The following is a 22103-nucleotide window of genomic DNA, read 5'->3' on the forward strand; positions in this document are numbered from 1 at the left end:
AGCTAGAATAGGAATCATCTCTCGCTATTCCACACTTAGCTCACAGTTGTGGATTGAATGAGTCAAAAATATTTACTCTCTGGAATTCTGCATGTGAACAAATACATTAAGTGGTAAGTAGGTTGAAGAGGGCAATAATACCTAGATGCCTTTTTGACAGCCTTTGAACACTTCACTCTGGGCTGGCTGTCGATCCGCTCTTGGACAGTCTCTGTAAGGTGACATTCATTCTGTCGTGAATGTACACAATTGCACCATCAGTTCTGCCGTGACACGTTTTCCTAAAAGATCACTGTGCTGTGCACAATAGAGCAACTACAACTATGTGGCATATAGGCGAAATGGGCTAGCTAGAGACACAGAAAGTTCATCTTTGACAGATTGAAAGAAAGAGGTAGGAACCTTATAAAAACACTGACTGAGGTTTGCACGTGGTAAGTGGTTAGGGAGTACATCACTGTCCTAAGGCATCTGCCTCTGAAAAGGCCTGACACTGGCTTGTGGAAACGGACACACTGGAGAGGAGGGTTATCTGAATTCGGAGGGGAAGGCGTGGCATCAGATGTGGATGCGTGAGAGTCCCATCCACGGGGAGCTGAGTAGCTGCTAGGCAGTTGAAGTTGGTGTGGTTAGTATCAATATATTTTCTCTGGGCTTGGTTCAGCTGGTGCAGTTGTCTCCATTCATCAGGTGTTTCTTGTGGACAAAATTGCACCGAGCCAACACTGCGTTCACTATATTCACGTTTTCTAGGAAAACATAGCAGCTCGTTTCTTCATTCTGTTATTCACACGATCAGTAAAGCATCTTTTGTGTTCTTAAAGTATCGCAGGCACTGGGAATATGAAGGTGTATAAGTTACAACACCTGCTCATGCGCAAGGACGCTCATAGTCCTACAGACTTGTTTTTATCAGGAGGAATGAAAATAAACGTTAAAGGTCCAGACTTGGCTCATCTAGGCATTTTTCAAAGCCCCCTCCAGCAGAAGAATATTTTGTAAGTCTGGTCCCTTGTTATTGTACATTGAGCCAATTTCTCTGAAATCTGAACCGCTAGGGTTTGAATGGCTCTTACTTTTCAGTTAGTGTCTAAGAGACACTTTCTTTAGGAACAGCATAGAGGAAAGACATTTGTGTCTTACCCACCTAGTCTCGGGTTTAAAGATAAAATTTTACCTCTTATCATGACCATATGTGTGATTTGTTGATGGCTTTAATTGAAAATAGACTAATGTGCTGATAAATCAGGTGACTCCCAAGTCACTTGGCTAAGCCAGACCTTGAATCCAGTTAACTTTTGAACTGTAATGTGTTGCCTCTCAAAATTGTGCCGTAAGGGGGAAGTCTAAGGGAGACGTATAAACTGAACTAATAGTATTTCAGCTTCTCCATCTATTGATAAACTGAATTTTACTAATGTAGTTATTAGTATTCATAATGGGCTTCCCATTGTTTTAGTTTCTTCACAAAATCTGGGACTATGCAGACTCACCCAGGTGTGTCTCCTTCATACTGAGAGCTCTGTAGTCACATGTCTTTGTCAGGGCAGATGCAGCACCGTGTTTCTTTGTACTGAATGAGATTCAAGCACTTGCTGTGGATGGATCTGGGGTTTGAGGGAAAAACATCCCCGGTTACAATTGTGGGATTTGTGGTGCATTCCAGAGGGTTAAGATTTCATTGCCTCTTGTCAGAATATGCTTTCTTTACCAGTGGATGGCTTTTATTTTTGTCCCACCTCTCACCCCCTGTCCCCCACGCCCACCCCTATCCTGACTGATTTGTCAGTTGTATCTGAAGTGATTTTTGTGCCTGCTACGTAGTCTAGACTGGGCCTTCACAACCCATTAATTTTGGCCAGCGTGCCTGGAAGCACAATCATGGCTGGGGGACAGGAATTTGGGTTTTGTTGTTTTTAATGCACACATGCAAAAGAGAAAGAGACAGACAGGGACAGAATGGGAGAGAGATAAGAAGCATCAACTTGTAATTGTGTCACTTGAGTTGTTCATTGATTGCTTCTCATATGTGCCTTGTCTGGGGGGCTCAAGCCAAGCCAGTGACCCCTTGCTCAAGGCAGCGACCTTTGGGCTCAAGACAGCAACCATGGGGTCATGTCTATGATCCCGCACTCATGCCAGCAACCCTGTGATCAAGCCGGCAAGCCGGTACTCAAGCGAGATGAGCCTGTGCTCAAGCTGGGGATCTCGGGGTTTCAAACCTGGGAGTTTAGTGTCCCCGGTCGGTGTTCTGTGTACTGCACCACTACCAATTATAGAGAATGGGAATATGAAGCAAAAAATTTGGTTAGCATTTTAGGAGAACAGGGAGGAGTAGTTTAACATGTGGGGCAAATGATAATTTCCCCTTCCTCCATTTCTTTTTTGAGCCATTTAGTGTTTGCAAAGCATTTTCAAAATGTTCTCCGTTTTTGGAAGTCCCTGGAAGATAGGTTTATTTATCCTCAGGGGATATTTGAATTTGAGGTCCAGTGCTTTGAAAACTCCAAATTTCAGGTAGAGCCATTTGTCCTAAGTGTTGTTTTGGGGAAGAAGTAATTTACAGATCTGAGTAAATCAGGTCCAAAGAAAGAATAACCAATGACAGTACTTACAAATAGGTTTCTGCCTGACCTGTGGTGGCGCAGTGGATAAAGCGTCGACCTGGAAATGCTGAGGTTGCCGGTTCGAAAACCTGGGCTTGCCTGGTCAAGGCACATATGGGAGTTGATGCTTTCAGCTCCTCCCCCTTTCTCTCTCTCTTTCTCTCTCTCTGTCTCTCCCTCTCCTCTCTAAAATGAATAAATTAAAAAAAATTAAACTTACAAATAGGTTTCCTGGGGCGGCAACTTTGCCTTTGTCTGTGGTGAGGGGGCAGGCTTCTCTGTGCAGTGGCCCTTTGAAGCCAGCAAGGTGATGGACAAGTCCATTCCTAGCTTGGGGCCGTTAGCTCATTACCTACTGTTGTTTTATCTCACTCCCTGTACACCCGCCTCCTCCGTCTTCAAGGCTTTAAGGTCAGGACTTGAGGATGGCCTTCAGTTCAGCTTGAGGATTACAAGCCTTTCTTGGCACCTGAGCAAGAAGGAAATTTAAGGAGTCTGGTTGGGAACAGCAGACAAGCTGAAGACAGATGACATACACTGCTCACAAAAATTAGGGGATCAGAGAATGTACAGAGACTCCAGTACTTCCAGCCTTTTGTATGTAGTGCATTTTCACCAATGAAATGAAAGTTGGTTTTGCATCTCATTTGCATAACCGAACAACTTTCTTTGACTTATTTTTCTGATGTTCTTATCTAATAAAAAAAATAATCAAATGCTTCTTTTTTTTTTATCACTTCTTATTCATTTTGAGATATCCCCTATTTTTTGTGAGCATCTATTAGACACAGCAGTGAGAACTCCACCACCCTGCCATTTAGGCTCCAACGACTTCTTTGTGTCTCAGGTCAGTCAAAGTGCCTGAGCCACGTGTGGGAATCATCACTTGGCAGAAGTCTGCAGGCTCGAGTGGGGACTGTCCCCTGGAGGAGGCGCTCGAACTGCTGACAGAGTCAAGACCTCAGGTGTACACGGCCCCGTGGTCAGGTGAATGGGCGGAGGAGGACAGAGAGAATTTCTTTCAGGGTCGCCCTTCCAAGGGTTCTTGAGTCTGTCGGGCTTACCCTGTCTTTTAATCATCCTTCAGGTTCCATTGCAATGATGTATTATTTCCTCAGGAAAATTGTGATTTGACTGTTAAAAAATGTCAGTTTGTTATGTTTTTGGCAGCTTTAAAAAATTTAACTCCTCCCCCCCACCCCCCACTTTATGGCGAAGTCCTTATTTTATAAATATTTTACGATCTTCCAGCTTGATGTATGCTGTGTGTGTTTCCCAATTGCACTTCGCAGTTATAGAGATTTTTATTCTATCAGGACAAACCTCGTTTCTCCCTCCCGCAGCCTGTTTCATTGTTCAAATGTCTTTCTAATACTCCTTGCTCCTTTGCGTTTCATTGCTGCATAATTTTTCTACCTAATTTTTAGCTGGGTTTTTTTTTTGTTTGTTTGTTTGTTTAATTTTTGTTTTTTGGCTAATTTTTGAAAGACTTTTACTGTGGTTTTCTCATAATAAAGGCACTGGGCGGATTGCCCCGTTGTCTAACTTAGTATCACATTTTTAGATTTAAACCCAGTGTTCTGAACATTTGAGTACTGTACAAGGTGAAAAGTAAAAGTCCTCTGACCCCTCCCCCTCAGAACCCCCTGCTTAACCGCTGTCTACATTTTCTTATTCATTTGTTCAGGACACATGAAAGGATGTGCGCGCTCATCCCGTCTGCGCTCTACGTTAGGTCCGGCACGCAGACCGCAGGCGGACACCCCCGGGAGGCGGACACCTCCGGGAGGCGGCCACACCCCCGGGAGGCGGACACCCCCGGGAGGCGGACACCCCGAGAGGCGGACACCCCCGGGAGCCGGACCTGCCTCTGTCTGCCCGTCTGTCTGTCCTTTAACATCATGTGCTTTAGAGTGCTCTGCTAATTTTTTTTTGTTGTTATATTAGACGAACATTAGTTTTATTACATACCAAAAATGGATCCTGAAACTTCATAATGGCTTCCAATTATTTTACATTTGCTTATGTTCTGTACTGTTACTGTTTTGCAGTATAATATTCAGTTATGGAAATGACTCCAAGGAGACATGATTTTTCTGGCTTAATGTGTAATTGTTTATTGGGGTTTTTTTCCCCCCCTTGTGAATAGCAGATATAAAGAAACCTAGATTTCATAAATTGATGATTACACGCCTAAAAAAAGGTCTAATGTTTATCAAGCGCTCACTACATGGAAGGCATTGGGTTGGGGATTGAAATAGATGCAGAGATTTAAGAGGTCCCTCCTCCTTTCAAAAAACTAGTTGTGTGTATTACAATACCAGTGACGATCTGTAGTAATAAGTGCCTGGTATGTCCCGTGGGCATTAGGTGTCTAGACTAGACGTTGATCAGAGGGTTGGGGTGGGTGCCAGGGCTCTGGTGACTGGAGAAGGATTAGCAAGGTGGCTTAACTGACACCGAACTCAGACAGGAGGGCTTCCGAAGCACTTGTGTGTGTGCAGAGGGGGGACGCAGGTGTGGGAGCTGTCGCATAGCGGTCAGGAGCAAAGCAAGAAAGAGTCCAGCAGGGGCCACGTGAGCACGTGAGGGGGGTCACTGTACGTGTGACGAGAAGCCATTGGAGAGTCGTAAACGGGACTGACAGCATGACTTATATTTTAAAAGCTCACTGAGGCTGCCAGGGAACAGCAGATTCTATAACCACTGTTGTGTTTGTGTTAAATGGCATCAGAGAAGCAGTAGTTCACACCTGAGCCACCAATTAATATAAGGGGGGGGTGAAAATGAAGTGATTCTGTGATTCTGAGCTTAGATGATGGGGATGAGGGAGCCGCTGTTGGAAGGGGGGCACAGGCGTGAACTTCACACTGAGCCTGGGGATGAGGGGCTGGGGATGATGGGAGCCTGGGGATGATGGGGGCCTGGGGATGATGGGGGGCTGGGGATGATGGGGGCCTGGGGATGATGGGGGCCTGGGGATGATGGGGGGCTGGGGATGATGGGGGCCTGGGGATGATGGGAGCCTGGGGATGATGGGGGGCTGGGGATGATGGGGGGCTGGGGATGATGGGAGCCTGGGGATGATGGGGGGCTGGGGATGATGGGGGGCTGGGGATGATGGGGGGCTGGGGATGATGGGGGGCTGGGGATGATGGGGGGCTGGGGATGATGGGGGGCTGGGGATGATGGGGGCTGGGGATGATGGGGGGCTGCCGGTGGACGTGGTCCTCGGGCAGTTGTAGAAGAAACGAGTGAAGGCTGTTTCCCCTTCTGCCGTTCTGTTTTGAAAACTTCTCTGAAAATCAAGTGCAGATATTTGCAAGGGAGTCGAAGTCATTGTGACAGTTCCTGTCCCAAGCCTCGATGTGGTTGCCTGACAGCCTTTTCCTGCCAGGGTTACACTCACAGTTTTAACTGAGCGGTGGGGCTACTGTTTCGGTGACTTAATACCCCCAGCTCCATCTCCATCCAAGGACAGCTGACGTTCCCTGCTGTGTGTTTCTGCAGGATGGTTTTTACCATTCGAGATGCCAAAGGCTACTCAAGCAGATGAGTAGTTTTGGAGTCCGGAACGCCACCGTGGAACCCCCCAGGTTCTGACGGGCTCATGTCGTCCCCATCCTCGCTCCTTCCCTGGACCTCACAGGCATGGGGCTTCAAGTTTACACTTGGGCATGTTTCCTTTTTATCCAGTAAATGGAGGGCAATGAAATGAAGTAATGACAAGTGACCAAATAACGGTACATGACATAATGATAAGACATTTTATTTTTCTGTCAAGTATTTATTGTATTGTGGTTTATAGAAAATTAAGAATTGGTAGGTTTGTCTTTTTAAAAAGAAAAAATGTTGCATATACAGGATGAGTCCAAGCAGGTTTACAGTTGTGAGTACGCAAAACACAGAGTTTATTTCTGTGTTATTATTTATTATTGTATGAATTTTCATACGAACAACTGTAAACCTACTTTTGGCCCACCCTGTATAGGAAACAGCACATAAGTCACCCTCACTCCATTTAAAAAAAAAAAAATCTTTCAACTTTTCAAAAATTATGGTGAGGAATAAGCAGATTTACTTCTGTTTCTAAAGAAAATTATATCTCTATTCTCAGGGATTCTTAGTTTGTAATTATTTATTTAAGAGGTGGTGTTTATCAAAACTTGTGCAAAGCAAGGAGATGGTGTCCATTAACCTACAAGGGGGAGATATTGGAAGATTGAGAAGCAAAAATGAAGAAAAGTCCTTTCAAGGAGTGTGATACCGATGTCTTATTCAGGGACTCATGGAATTTCAGAAATCATCTAGTCTCCTTCCCATTCCACGACTAACTCCTCAGAATTCCTGTCATGATCACACGGTCATTCAGTGCCCTCTTGGACACTTCCAGTAAGGAGCAAAAGAGAACACTCGCTTGTTCCCCTGTGTGGCAGCCCAGGCCATTCTAGGTTGAAAGTTTCTTCCATAATCAACCATCTTTTTGGTCCTGGTTCTGACCAGGATGCCATTCACAACAAATCTACTTCCTCTTCTGTGGTCCTTGAAGTTGCCTCATGGCTGTTCTTTGGGGCAAGACTCTTCACTAACTCCCTGTTGCACGTGGCGAGTGACCCAGTGGATGCTTGTGGAGCCAGGACGGGGAAGATCACGAATGAGAGCTCCCTGTTGCTGGCTCTCGTGGCTGAGGATCAGTGCTGGAGGCGGCCTCTGGTCTGTGCACGATATCACCACTGCCCACCGCCTGACCCCTGCAGCAGCTCATGTGCAGACGGGGAACCCACCCACTGTCGGGATGAAGGAAGCTGTTTCCAAGAGGGGGTCTTGGGAGACGGGAACAGAAAGACTGGCAGCCTTCTCGCTGGCATCCCTCAGTGATGGGGCTTGCTGAGGCTCCGTAACAGCCCAGCAGGACTAGAGAACATGCTTTGTGAACTCAAACATGCATGTGAGCCGAGGCTGTGAATACCTTCCTAACGTGGTCGCTGGGGAGGCTGGTGTGGCTGGTCTGTGCAGCAGAGTTGGAAGAGCAAGATTGCAGGGTCCTGGAAAGTTCAAAGCTTATGGAGAAACTATTCAAGTCCTCCTTTCCCTGCTTCTCCTCTAACCAAAGAATCAAAGGCTCCATGATATCATGGGGAAAGCAGCTTCCAAGGATCCTTTCTAGTCATCTGTGGTGCTCACACATGAGCTAGTCAGCCAGGTTGCAGGGGCTTGCAGCACCCAGGGTCCATGGGCCACAGCATGTGGTTTGAACAGCTGTCGGGGGGAGGTTTGTCACCTGGCCTCAGGACTACAGGTAGGCATGTCTGCGTTCCAGCAGTGTTCACTGCCAGAGGTCGGTAGATGTTTCCCACGGCAAAGGCCCCTTGTCTCACAGCGACCTGCTGAGAACAGGACGGGAGTGGCTCTGGGGTTTTCCCACCGTCCACTGAGAGAACATAGCTCTTCAGGAGCCTCGATGATATCTGGAGGAATAGCCTCCTTCTCTGCTACACACCGAGTGGCAGCAGTGTGAACTTGGTAGAAAATGGACTGAGGTCACTGATACTGCTTGTGGGAACTAACAACCCCTGCCGCTCTGCAGCTCTGTCGGCCCAGGGTGAGCCCAGGGCCAGAGTAGTCCGCAAGCCTGCTCGTTTGCAATTTCTTCCTCCCTTCACTCCAGAACAGAAGACTTGGTTGCCCCTATGAGGAATCACACCTTCACACTAGAGTAACTCGAGACCTTCCTTTTGATACCTGGACCCTGAAAGGAGATGGTTTCGAGGGAAAAGAAGTAGTTAGAGGGGTGTCACATGGTGCAGGGGACCCTCGCGGTAGAGGGATAAAGTGTGCATGACACCACGGAGAGTGAGCCGTGCTTACTGATGCTTGTGACGAGCGGAAGCCCAGCCACACATCAGAGCCCTGCGTGCAAAGGGCTAAGGGGAAACCTGAGGGTGCGGAGTGTTTGTCAGGAGAGCCCAGGAGCTGAGCAGTGCCTAGGGAGAGACTTGAGAGGCAGAAAGTCTTACGTGTCGTCACTGCACGGCCCACCCAGCCTCTTTACTGAGTGGGTCTCGGTGATTGTCTAATCTGTGCCCGGAATCAGATGCAACAGGATCCTAGTGTACCAAGTAGGGTGATTGGTAGGATTTCAGTGGAGTTTTGATGCTGGTTGTTTTTCCCTTTGTCCTTGAGAAAATAACCTTTGGTAAAGCTCAAAGTGTTGAAAATAGGGTTTAATGAGAGCCGATCATTTGCAAACCGTAACAGGCATACGAAGCTTTCTGAGTGGGCACGCCGCTGGCTGGATGCCTCATTCCATAGACCCACAGCATCAAAAACACGACGAGGCAGCAGACACGTACGGAGCCAGGGAATAGTGCTTGTTACATCAAGAGACAAAATGACAAGGACACAGTATACCAAAGAATTTTTGCTTCAGAAGGTGACCAGGATCAGATTAGCCTCAAAATTATTGCCCCTTCTGGCTCTGCACATGAGACCCTCAGGCAGTGGCATGAGGGGTTAGCAGTGGGCAGCAGGCCAGTGAGGCCGGTGTCGGGTCTATAAATAGACATGTGAGCTTGACAGAGGTTAGTCCTCATGTACACTTTGTGATGCAAATACGGGGGGTGGGGGGTCTGCAGAAAGGTGGCATTGAGGTCTTCTCCCCCATATCTATCCTCACTCAGTTGTTCCAGAGGTGAGAGGTGGGATGCTTAGGTACTAGGAAGACTATATTTTCTTAACCAGGTATCTTATCATTCATTTTCAGTGCTGTGATCCCACCTCTTGGAAAATACCCAAAATATGCAGTTTCCTTGTTGTTCTAGACCAGGGGTCCCCATACTTTTTACACAGGGGGCCAGTTCACTGTCCCTCAGACCATTGGAGAGCCGGACTAAAAAAAAAAACTATGAACAAATCCCTATGCACACTGTACATATCTTATTTTAAAGTAAAAAAACAAAATGGGAACGAATACAATATTTAAAATAAAGAACAAGTAAATTTAAATCAACAAACTGACCAATATTTCAATGGGAACTATGCTCCTCTCACTGACCACCAATGAAAGAGGTGCCCCTTCCGGAAGTGCGGCGGGGGCCGGATAAATGGCCTTAGGGGGCCGCATGTGGCCCGCAGGCCGTAGTTTGGGGACCCCTGTTCTAGAACGTGAGTGGTGGCTTTGTTATGCAGATAGCCTTGTCCTCCAGTTTGCTCTTAGAGCGGCCTGGCATGCATGTTTGGTTGAAACGCCTCTGAGAACATCTCCTTGTTAGGACCCTCAGTACTGAGGCGCCAACCCAGAAGTGTCTCAGGAAGTGCTGAGTGTGCACCGGTGTGAAGGGGGGTTGTACACAGGTGTGTGCACCTGTGCACATACAGTGTCACGTGGGCGCTTGGGCAGCAGCCAGCCGGGGTTGGTGAGGGCAGGCCAGGATGCTGAGACCCGCGGAGGGAGGTGGGGGCGGAGGCAGGGAGGTGCTGGGGACAGCAGCCAAGCAGGCGGCGATCTTCTCCAGAGAGGCCAGCTGCTGAATATTGAGGCTGGCAGGAGGACACGAGACAAAATAATGGGGACCTGTCGTAGAAGCCAGAACAGGGAAGCGTGGGCTTTCTCTGAAACTGGTATTTGGAGTTTCCCCCGTGTTCTCCAAAGTGACTGGAGATTTCATCCTGTGTACCTTGCTCCTCGTGTCAGATGTCGACACATCCCAGAACACAGTTCAGCTAGTTTGGGTCTGAGACTGATTCCCGGGACCAGGGCGGCAGGAACATGTTTATATATACATAGATGAAGGAGCCTCACCATCTATAACTCAGGATCAATCAAATGTACTGGGTTATCCTCATTCACTTTCATTATCTAAGCTTGTTTCTGAAGCTTACAGATCAAATATGGAAGGGGAAGGCGACAGGTTTCCTGACTCCAGTTTCCCGTCTCCTTCTTCCGGGCTGTGCTCTGCATCTGCAGCCGCTGTCTCCTGGAAGGCAGGGGCTGCTGCTGGTGCATCTGTTTATCCTTAGGACCTAACAGAGTGCTGGGCATATGCAGCGACCCTAGTCAGTCTTTTCCTTGTATGGAGTGAAAAGCATAAAGATTATATGTACACTATTGGGGGGGGGTGTCCCCATTCTCACCGCCAATACATCACAGCCTCTTTCTCTCATTCCAATTTTGGTCCTTCATCAACTCGGTTCTCCCTTGCCTTTAATTTGCTAGAGGCTGCAAAAGAAATTAAACGTTTGTAAGCTTAGGTTGACCTTTAAGGGCGCTTTGTTCTGTAGGCAGAAGCTGTTCTGATGGGCTCCTGTCTGCACGGTCTGGGATGCTCCCTTCGACACACAGGACTAAACGCTTATGGATTGATGCTCTTTGGTGTGAGGTTTACAAGGAATAAACTTGAAACAAGTTTAAATACACTCAGCTACAGTCTGTTGATTTTTCTTTAACCCTTGTCAGATTAACCTCTATCCTGTGTTAATCTGGTAAACTAGATAATTTCCAAACTAGCTTCTCTAATAACTGCAACCTCTAATCTGCTGGCCTCCACACAGCTGTCCCAGGGGGCTGCCGCTGTGTCGGCAGATGCAACGGCTTTTCTTTTTTTTTCTTTTTTCTTTTTTATTTAGGATTTTGCTTTTACTAGGAACCCTGGGGCCCTCCCAAGGTTTGCCATGCAGACTTCAACCCAGAGCTTAGCCTCCCAGATGGTAATTAATGTTTACACAAAATGACAAGCACAAAATGGAATCTCTTTGAGCCCTGCCAAGCACCCATCATTCCCCTGATCTCCCACGCTCGCCGTGTTTGAAAATTAATTTGCCTTGAACAAACAGTGGCTTTTCCTCAATTTATTTGTACAGTTGCAGTGACCGAGAAGAGCTGCAAGACCGAATGTCATCCTTCCATTCATTCGAGTAATTGAATCTGCTAATGGAACAAACTGGTCTCTGTTTAATGATTTGAGGAACAGAGGGAGGAGGAAAATAAGAAGTGTGTGTTAGAGAAGGTAGACTTTGCCAAACACCACTGGAATGGAGTTGTAGAGGTAGAGTCTCAAACGTGGGAAAAGTCAAAAGTATTGCTCAGTTAAGTCAGTCGTGCAATTTTTGTTTCAATAAGTATATATACCAAGTGTGCGGTCTTTGGTAAAAGGATTTTGTTTGAGGGAACAGAATGGACAAAAAGTGTTTAAAGAATGGGTATTGTTAGTAGCTTGAAATACTTACATATTGGTTGACAGAAATCTGATGCTTCCCTATGGTTTGGGCCTTTTCATTTTGAACATAACATTTGTTTATGCTCCCATGTTCCTTTCATTTGAAGTCCGGGTTCTTACTTGGCTGTAGTCTTCGTCCCTTCCATGTGGTGAGGTCTCTGTGGCTCTGTCCTTTGGACAACAAGTAGAGAAGTTAACTAGAAGATAGGATAATTTAACAATAGGAGTTGCCCTTTTCTAGATGATATGTATTAGACATTCAGATATGGGTGGATGGGTGGATGAATAGATACCCTGCCTAATGACCAGTGCCCCACGTGGTTTTCTGGATGTCTTTAAGGCTCATTCATATTTGCTGCAGTAATGACGCTGTAGTGAGTAAGCCCTATTAGGGCTTTTTAATTGAGTGTAAAGACATGTGAAAGCCAGAAGCTCAGAAATGTGCTTGAGAAAGGTTTTCTTCTTCTTTTCCTCCTCTTGCTCCTCCATCACCACCACTGAAAATATTCACCATTTCCTTTCTGTCTTTAAATGCACCCAGTTAGAATCAGTTAGAGACACTAAAGAATCCTTGGAAGGCTGGTGCTCACCATACCTACCCACACTCTGTCCTTATTTCTGAGAAGCACATATTTATCTGTCCTCTGGGTGAGGAGGGGGTTTTTTTTTTTTTTAATTTTTATTTTTTTAATTTATCTAGTAAGTGGGGTAGTTCAAAGGCTTTCTCTGTTGACTTCTTTTGATGGTGAGGTGTGTTGTCCATTAAGGCAGCGGTCCCCAACCTTTTTTGGGCCACGGACCGGTTTAATGTCAGAAAATATTTTCACGGACCGGCCTTTAGGGTGGGATGGATAAATGTATCACGTGACCAAGACAAGCGTCAAAAGTGAGTCTTAGACGGATGTAACAGAGGGAATCTGGTCATTTTTTAAAAATAAAACATCGTTCAGACTTAAATATAAATAAAACAGAAATAATATAAGTTATTTATTCTTTCTCTGCGGACCGGTACCAAATGACCCACAGACTGGTACCTGTCCGCGGCCCAGGGGTTGGGGACCACTGCACTAAGGAACCTATTTTAAAATATCCCTTTTTTTAATTTTACAATAATAATACATGTTCACTACAGAAACTGTGGAAAGTTAGAACAGCACAAACTTAAAAGTCAATGATTATTACTGGGTGATGGGATTATAATTAACATTTTGATATATATCTACTCTTTTTTTCTCTTCATAAATATATGTACTTGCACAGATAATTTTCACTATTGAGACTGTATATACTGATGACAGAGTGCTTTATTTAACTTGCTAGTAATTTTGTCATGAAATATTTTCCACAACATTAAATATTTTTCTATAATAGTTTTTGGGAACATCGATCACTTATCTACTTTGTGCTTTATATTGTGGAAAGCACCTAACACGACAATTTAACTTCCACAGCCAACCCTCTCTTTTATACATGAAATATTTTATAACACATTCTTTACTTTCTGGATGGAACTGTGTGGTTAATATGCCTGTCTATCCACATAATTTAAACTATATATAAAGCCCTTATGAAATGTAAAAAGAGAAACAAATAGAAACCAATTTATAGTAAAAATGTTTTAAGTACCTGAATACTCATTTTACATGAGGGGACACTCACTCAGTGGTTAGATGCTCGAATATAAGCAAATGGAGTGCTGACTCATCGAGGGACATGGGCCATGGTAATTCAAATCCTAGGATCAACCTTACCACTGATGTCATAATTTTCCAAATGATGAAGAACTCTTGGTTATTCATAGCAAGATACAACAGACATAACATACATGTTACAATAGTTGCATTCCTGGAAAATCCAGTGTTTATTATAAACCATGCCCCCCAAAATGTGTTAATATGCAAAAGCAGATTTTGGTTCTGGGTCCTTCAGCTGTACAGGTGTCTAGAGGGACTTCAGAAAGAGAAGAGAGATGCTGTGTGGGACTGTCCTTCACCATGCAGGACATCTCATCTTTTCAGGAGCCAGGAGTGCCCTTTGCTCATGGGACTGCCAACCCCACTCCCGCAAAGTTTGAGAACTCCCCCTAGCAGTTGGGTCCTTGAGGGAGAACCCCGACTTGCACGGCTTTGGCGTGTTTCCTCTTTTACATCATGAAACGCCCCTGAACACAGAAGTGCTCTGAGCATTTCTGAGGATACACTTCTGTAATCTTTTTAGGTTCATTCCCAAGTATTATATGACTTTTTTTTTTTTTATTGTAAAGGAGACCCACTTTTAAATTATGTTTTCTATTCACTGTTGCTGTTGTATAGAAAAGTGACTAATGTTTGTGGTTTTTCCTTATTTGGGTACCTCCCTAAATTTTTATTAGTTTAAATATGTTTTAGATGGTAGCCTATGTTTTCTAGCCTAGACAGTTAAATTTATGTCTTTGTAAATAATACTTTTGCCTCTTCCTTTTGCAGTGTTCGCTGTTGGTTTTCAATGTCAATGACACAAATAATTTGTTTCTTATGGGTCTAGTCCATGTTGTCTCCAACAGTTATATGCGCCTGGTGCCTTTTGGAGGGGTTGAGGTGTGGATTATTGAGTTGTTTTTCAGTTTACTATTATGATCAGGTTTGCTTGTTTTTAAGTCAATTTTAGTCATTTATATTTTTTTCATAAAATCCATTCTTTTTTTTTTTTTCTCAGTGAGAGGAGGAAGGCAGAGACAGACTCCCGCATGTGCCCCAACTGGGATCCAGCTGGCAAGCCCACTAGGGGGCGATGCTCTGCCCATCTGGGGCATTACCTTGTTGAGCAACCAAGCTCTTCCTGGCGCCTGAGGCAGAGGCCATGGAGCCATCCTCAGTGCCGGAGCCAACTTGCTCCAATTGAGCAGTGGTGCAGGAGGGGAAGAGAGAGAAAGAGAGAGAGAGAGAAAAGGGAGAAGGGGAGGGTGGAGAAGCAGATGGGTGCGTCTCCTCTGTGCCCTGACCAGGAATCGAACCTGGGACATCCACACGCTGGGTTACCGCTCTACTACTGAGCCAACCGGCCAGGGCCTTTATTTTCAAATTATTGTAACTTACACAATATTATTTTATTTTATATAAAGTATACTCTCCATGCATATAGTCATGCCACTATTCAAATTCCCAGTTTTGCTTGCTTTTTTCTTTTTTATCTTGCTCAGACTGTTGTTTAAAAGATTTTAACTATTGATTTTACAGAGGGAGGAGTAGCAGAGAATGAGAAGTATCCACTTATAGTTGCTGCACTTTAGTTGTTCATTGATTGCTTCTCATATGTGCCTTGACCAGGCAAGCCCAGGGTTTCGAACCAGTGACCTCAGTGTTCCAGGTCAATGCTCTATCCACTGCATCACCACAGGCCAGGTGCTGAGACTGTTTTTAAATGCAAGACTAATTTTCTTTTTTTTTTTTTTTTTTGGTATTTTTCTGAAGCTGGAAACGGGGAGAGACAGACAGACTCCCGCATGCGCCCGACCGGGATCCACCCGGCACGCCCACCAGGGGCGACGCTCTGCCCACCAGGGGGCGATGCTCTGCCCCTCCGGGGCGTCGCTCTGCCACGACCAGAGCCACTCTAGCACCTGGGGCAGAGGCCAAGGAGCCATCCCCAGCACCCGGGCCATCTTTGCTCCAATGGAGCCTTGGCTGTGGGAGGGGAAGAGAGAGACAGAGAGGAAGGAGGGGGGGTGGAGAAGCAGATGGGCGCTTCTCCTATGTGCCCTGGCCGGGAATCGAACCCAGGTCCCCCGCACGCCAGGCCGACGCTCTACCGCTGAGCCAACCGGCCAGGGCACAAGACTAATTTTCTTGTAACAATTTTAATAGGTAATGTGATCACATGATTCACAAACTTAAATATAATATGGCTGCATATAGTGAAATAGCTCCCCTTCCTCCAGTTTCTTGTCCATCTAATTCTCTCTCCTCCCCAAACCCATGTACAGGTACCCACTGTTACTGGTTTCTTGTGTATTCTTCCAGACCCTTATTTATACAAATAGTAAAAATGAATATATTGCTAATCTTCCTCTGGTTTTCATAAAGGCTAGCATATGCTATTATGCATTATCGTACAGAGGTCCTCATTCATTTTAATAGCTGCAGTATTTGCCGTGCTGCAGATAGACCAAATGTATATAGGTAACCAGTCTCCTAATGACGACATTTGACTTATTTCCAAACTTGCAATTCCAACCGTGATCTTGTTTCATTGTGTCAATAAACCACACCCTTACATACCAGGCCAAGGGAGTCCATCAGTGTTTTGGCTAACTGTTGCCAAATTGCCTTCTACAGAAGTCCTAGGGTTTACATTCTACTGGTACAATATAAGAACATCCATTTCCCCAGGGACTTGTATCAACTTTGTATCAAAATCAAATTTTTTCCCTAATCTGTCCTTAAATTAGTAAAAAATCTGTTGTGACTGAGTCAAATTCATTGAGGTATATACTTTACATGCAGTAAATTAGCCTTCCTACTGTATCCTACACCGTGTAATTTTAAATCACATATCTTTTATTATCAGCACGATGTGTTATTTTTATAATCACAAGAAGAGATTTTCAAACCTCAAAATGTCATAAATAAAACTCCTTAATAAGACTAGTCTATTTGTACATTCCTGTTTCTTTCGACCTCAGCGAGTTTCATTCCTTGGCAAAGAGCACACAGACCAATACAAAATGATTTTTTAAAACTGTGTTCTTGCCAAATTTGGAGAGGGCGCCATAAGACAAATGGACTGTTGAGATGGAAAAGCTTAACCGGGAAGATAACATTTATTGAATAATTGAAAGGAAGAGGAAATGCATTACCAATTAGCCACAAAAACGTATGGCGCCTAATACATGCCCCCAGAGACTGTAAATGGGGGGGTCCTAAACCTGTTTCAGCCCCAGAGTTCCTACCGGCCTTCCGACCTGTCACCATCCTGCCCGTTGGGTGCGGCCCCAGGAAGTTGATGCCTTGAGGGTGGCTTTCAGGTTTAGCTGAAGAGCGGTGTTTCAGCCTCTCTTTGTAACTTTCCTAATCCTTTCCACTGTCTGGTTATACCTAAGTACTTGCAATGAATCCTGGAGTTACCATCACCTACTTTGTTTTCAGATTTTATTTTTCTTTGCTTTTTAGGAGGCAGCATAGTGTTAGTTAGAGAAAAGGCACTTGGCGGTGGCAGAGTTAGGGCCAGGACTCAAAGTCGTTTGATGTATTAAAACAGCCAAGCGACCTCCAGCGAGCAAGTTCCTTACCTCCTCTGAGCTTCTTCCCCATCTAGTCAGGGCAGGTTGTGTAGGAGCCTTGCTGCTCGCAGAAGGGTCCAGCAAGCATCAGCGTCACTCGGGAAGATCTCAGAAAGACAGACGCTGGAGCCCCGGCCGCAGTGACTGAATCCGAACCTGCATTTTAATCAGATCTGCATGTGATCTGGAGGCACATTACCAAGTGTGAAAAGTGCTGGACTGGCCTCCCGGATCCTGGTCTTGTTCCAGAGTCCCGTGTCTTCTAGGTGTTTTCCTCCCATCACTCATGGCAGACCGTTTCACAGAGACTTGCAGCTTCCTGGGCAGGGATGGGTCTGCCCTGTGCGCCTCTGCGAGGGTCAGTGGGCGCAAGGGCTCCGCAGGCTCAGCCCACTGCTCTCTCTCTCTGGCTGTGTTAGGTTGGGACTGGGACAGTGGGGCCACAGAGGAGATGTGGAAGCCAACTCCATGTGCCTTCACAGAGCCTTGGGAAGTGAGCCCAGGCTTGCCTGGTGTCTCCTGCAAATTGGACTGTGTTGTGCAAAATGTAAAGGCTCATTAATTAAGAACAGGGAGGTGGCATATAATCCAGTTAGATGTATGAAGAAGTACTTGGGTATTTCTAACATGCATCCTTACTGACTCTCGGGGCGGTGTCCCCTGGGAAAGGAAATGTTCTTTTACGTCAGAGAGAAACTTGGTCTGGACATGGAATATTCGGAGCGATGTCATGAATTTGAATTTAAACTTAATGATATGGAAAATATTGATGTATTTCTTCTTCACCAGCCCAGCCCAGCAAAAAACAAAGCAGTAGGAAAAGATAGCACACTGTGTTTCTGCCATTGTAGTAGGCATAATAATCCTCAGTCAGCTCCCAAAGTGCGGAGGGTCCTGGTTATGCACGGAGAGTTTCTCGTTGAGGAAGTTTCTCGTTGAGGAATTGTTCTGTTAGGATCTCTGCCCCAGTCCTAACTCACTGGCCTGCGATGTATGCAGCCGAGGGTTCTCAGTGAGCTCGTGTCGTTACTTGCTATGGAAACCCTTGTGAAAATGGTAGAAATATCCACACACAGCCAGCAGCAGAGCCAGAACCCCTGGGTATGGGGTCTGCTTGGAAAAGGGTCTTCATTGGTGACTGAGGGGCTCTTCTCCTGTTTGGATGGGGTCTGTCCACATCAAGGGTCTTTGGGCCTCAAGCTGGAAACCAAGGTTTTGGGAACTCATAAAATTTCAGCTTATTGTAAGCAAAAAAAATCTCCCTAGAAAGGTCCTCAAGACAGCACTGCATAGAAATATGTGTGAGCCGCATGTCAGAAGTCTGAGTTACTTTTCAACAGGCCCTGGTTGGGTGCCTTGTCCTTTCGTACCTGAAAGCTATGAAGAGAGGAGTCTGCATCCTGTTAGCGGCCGTGTCCCAGGGCGGTCTGGAGGACCTGATGAGAGCCGAGTTCCCGATAGCCAGAAATGCACTGTTGTTTCTACACCCACAGTCTGTTCTGCTGTTGTACACGTGACAGGTTACAGGCTCACCAAGAGGACATTGGAAAGAATGGATTGCTTCGATGCAGATTCCAGGGAAGGGAAAAGAGAAGTGCGTGTATGCACGAATACATCGCTGGAAATTGGTAGGGCCAGCGAGGACAGCGTCGTCTTCACACTTGATACAGTGAGAGAGGAAGGGGAGTTCATGCCCACCGTCCTTCACTTAGGAATGCCCTCAACACATTCCACTTCAGAGAGCCTTGCAATAGATTTCCTTCCTAATTTATAGGTTGTATGGTAGTAAAAGGATGGATCTGTTTACACGCAAATGTGGGAAAGATAATTTTTCCTCCAGACCTATAGGCACTTACCGTATTTCTCCATGTATAAGACACTCCCATGTGTAAGACGCACCTTAATTTTGGGACCCAAAATTTGGGGGGAAACAATGTATCATGTAGTTACTGAACTCAAGTTTTATTCATCATAAAATTCATAGAACAACTCATCTGCGTGAAAAAGTGGGAAATGAAAGTAAAAAAATCTACAACCACTGTATAAGATGCACCATTTTCAGACCCCAAATTTTTCGGGGAATACGTACTCATAAATAAGGCCATTTAGGCCCTGGCCGGTTGGCTCAGCGGTAGAGCGTCGGCCTGGCGTGCGGGGGACCCGGGTTCGATTCCCGGCCAGGGCACGTAGGAGAAGCGCCCATTTGCTTCTCCACCCCCCCTCCTTCCTCTCTGTCTTTCTCTTCCCCTCCCGCAGCCAAGGCTCCATTGGAGCAAAGATGGCCCGGGTGCTGGGGATGGCTCCTTGGCCTCTGCCCCAGGTGCTATAGTGGCTCTGGTCACGGCAGAGTGACGCCTCGGAGGGGCAGAGCATCGCCCCCTGGTGGGCAGAGCATCGCCCCTGGTGGGCGTGCCAGGTGGATCCCAGTCGGGCGCATGCGGGAGTCTGTCTGACTGTCTCTCCCCGTTTCCAGCTTCAGAAAAATACAAAAATAAATAAATAAATAAATAAATAAATAAATAAGGCCATTTAAAAATAATTAGTGCCGTGTTTGTCTTTCACTAGTTGATTATTCTGTGAGAGAGTTTTATGGAATTTGATTGAGGGGCTAATCAGATAACCCCAGACTAGATGTGGCGTAGCTGTGTGCAGGTACATCATAGCTTTTTTAACCTATAGGAGCATCTGTTTTCCAAGTTTCTTTCCCGATTGTAGAATTTTACTTAAATGCTACATCCAGGCTTAGCCTCCATGGCCAGCGTTGGCACCCCTGATTGTCACTTGGGGGAGGACACCTGGCGTGGTCCAAGCACTCTCTACATTTCTAGTTGACAGTCAGTTTGCCTTGAACACACGTGTGTACTTTTGATCTCAGGCGTTGCTGTGATCAGCTGGCAAGCACTAGAAGGCTTGATGCTTGACCGGAAGTCGGGTGCTTCCTGAACCAAAAAATTATTACTCTAAATGTTAAGTGCGTCTCATCTGTCAAAAAGGAAAGGGGGGTGGGGGCGAGGAGGCCAAGAAGCAGCATCTGTGTGTAGTTAGTAACACTCACTTCATTTGCTGTTGAGAACACTTGTCTTTTGTGTATTCAAGAACTTGATTTGTTGTTAAAAGGGAAAAATCAACTTGTTGGCTATAGTTTCTTAACTTGCTTCATAAAAGTCTTTGTCGAGATGAAGGAGTACATTCATCTTCAGACTCTAGATGGCCTGGCCTGTGTTCAGGAATGCAGCCTCCTCTGGCTGGTTCCCATTTTTCCCCGAGGGGGTGGCTGCTCAAGGGGCAAAGGCTGACACCCCCCCCCCCAGCTTCCCGGTCTCTGCACACGGTGAAGACCCGGCAGGAGGCCTGCGCCAGCTCAGTGGCTGGGGCTCTGTGATCTGGTCCCAGGGCTCTGTGATCTGGTCCTGGGGTTCTGTGATCTGATGCCGGGGCTCTGTGATCTGATGCCGGGGCTCTGTGATCTGATCCTGGGGTTCTGTGATCTGGTCCCGGGGCTCTGTGATCTGGTCCCGGGGCTCCGTGATCTGGTCCCGGGGCTCCGTGATCTGATCCCGGGGCTCCGTGATCTGGTCCCGGGGCTCTGTGATCTGGTGCCGGGGCTCCGTGATCTGATCCCGGGGCTCCGTGATCTGGTCCCGGGGCTCCGTGATCTGGTCCCGGGGCTCCGTGATCTGGTCCCGGGGCTCCGTGATCTGGTGCAGGGGCTCCGTGATCTGGTGCAGGGGCTCCGTGATCTGGGCCTGGAGCCTGCTCCCCCTTCCTGTGTCATACTCCCATGTCACTCACTGCCTGTCATTTTGTCTCTGCTCTCCCCACTGCAGATTCGGAGTTAGGTGTCAGCACGCTGCCCGAACATGACAGCCAGGATGCAGGGCCGATTGTCCCCAAGATATCTGGTCTAGAGAGAAGCCAGGAGAAGAGCCAGGACTGTGGCAAAGAGCCGATCTTTGAGCCCGTGGTGCTTAAAGACCCCTGCCCTCAGGTCCTACAGCCGCTGCCCCAGCCCCAGACGGAGCCGCAGCCCAGAGCGCCGTCCCCAGACCCCGACCTGGTGCAGCGCACAGAGGCCCCGCCTCAGCCCACACGGCCCAGCACACGGCCAGCGCAGGCCCCGCCGGAGGTCCCGCTTCCTCCGGCCCCGAAGCCTCAGGTGCCGAGGCCCCCGCGGCCGCAGTCCCCTGCCCAGCTGCTCCATCAGAGCCTCCCGCCCGTGCAGGCTCACCCCTCGTCTCAGAGCCTCTCCCAGCCTTTGTCTGCCTACAACAGCAGCAGCTTGAGCCTCAACAGTCTCAGGTGAGCCCACCTTCTCTGTTTCCGCCTGACTTTCGCCACCTTCTTTTGGGCGGGCCAATAGTTAGTGGGTCGGGCTCCCCAGGAGGCTGGAGTTCCCTTGTTGAAACGTTGTCATGGTGGTTCCTCTGAAGTAGGGACAGAAAGGGACAGTCAGGTGAGACTCTGGTCTCTTGGGAGAGGACAGGTTGGTTTGGGTAGCGAGACATTGTAAAGAACAAAAGTATCTAGAAACTCTGGAGGGAGGGAAGGAGGAGGGGAGGAGGGCAGAGGGGAGGAGGGGCGTGCTTGGGAACCAGAGCAGAGGGGCCTATGCCCGGAGCCCCTGCGGGTGGGGCAGGGAATGGAGTCCTGAGGTTCCTCAGAGACCTCCGAGAGCTAAGAGAGTCCTAGAAGGAGGCCCTTTGCCCCTGAGGGAGGGCCTTTCGGAGAAGGTCCATCTCTATGTGCCTCCAGAGGCAGGAAGATGGGACCAAGGCGTGTTCTGGTTGGAGGGTTTTTTCGTAGTGACTTACGTCTACCATGGTGGGCCAGAGAGGTAGAGAATAAAGAAGCCGGGTGTTGAGAAAGAGAGAGGAGCTCCTACTCAGGGAAGCCCAGGCCCTCCTCTGTCTCGATTGGCCAAATTGCAGAAGAAGGTTGAAAGAAAGCTGTGCCCAGGAGAGCTGCAGGGAGAAGGGGGACAGCCATCTTGTCCCGGGGGGTGTAGTCCTTACGCCTCACACTTCA

The 22103-nt window shown here is 47.1% G+C and overlaps 1 protein-coding gene and 1 long non-coding RNA gene across 4 annotated transcripts in view; one reads left to right on the forward strand and one right to left on the reverse strand.

Moving 5' to 3' along the window:
* The window catches only part of AUTS2 (activator of transcription and developmental regulator AUTS2), a 1187404-nt gene that overhangs the window by 1135694 nt on the left and 29607 nt on the right, over nt 1-22103 (forward strand). For all 3 annotated transcript variants that reach the window (XM_066274625.1, XM_066274627.1, XM_066274626.1), the window contains exon 7: nt 20906-21377. In XM_066274625.1, the coding sequence (XP_066130722.1) occupies nt 20906-21377 (472 nt within the window). The remainder of the gene's footprint in view (nt 1-20905; nt 21378-22103) is intronic.
* LOC136336454 (uncharacterized) lies at nt 8940-17256 on the reverse strand. Its single transcript, XR_010731455.1, has 3 exons — nt 17088-17256; nt 11832-11992; nt 8940-10824 (listed from the first exon to the last, which is right to left on the reverse strand). It is a non-coding gene; the product is annotated as an uncharacterized lncRNA (long non-coding RNA).

This window comes from Saccopteryx bilineata, chromosome 4 (genome assembly GCF_036850765.1).
Source record: "Saccopteryx bilineata isolate mSacBil1 chromosome 4, mSacBil1_pri_phased_curated, whole genome shotgun sequence".
Lineage (NCBI taxonomy): Eukaryota > Metazoa > Chordata > Mammalia > Chiroptera > Emballonuridae > Saccopteryx > Saccopteryx bilineata.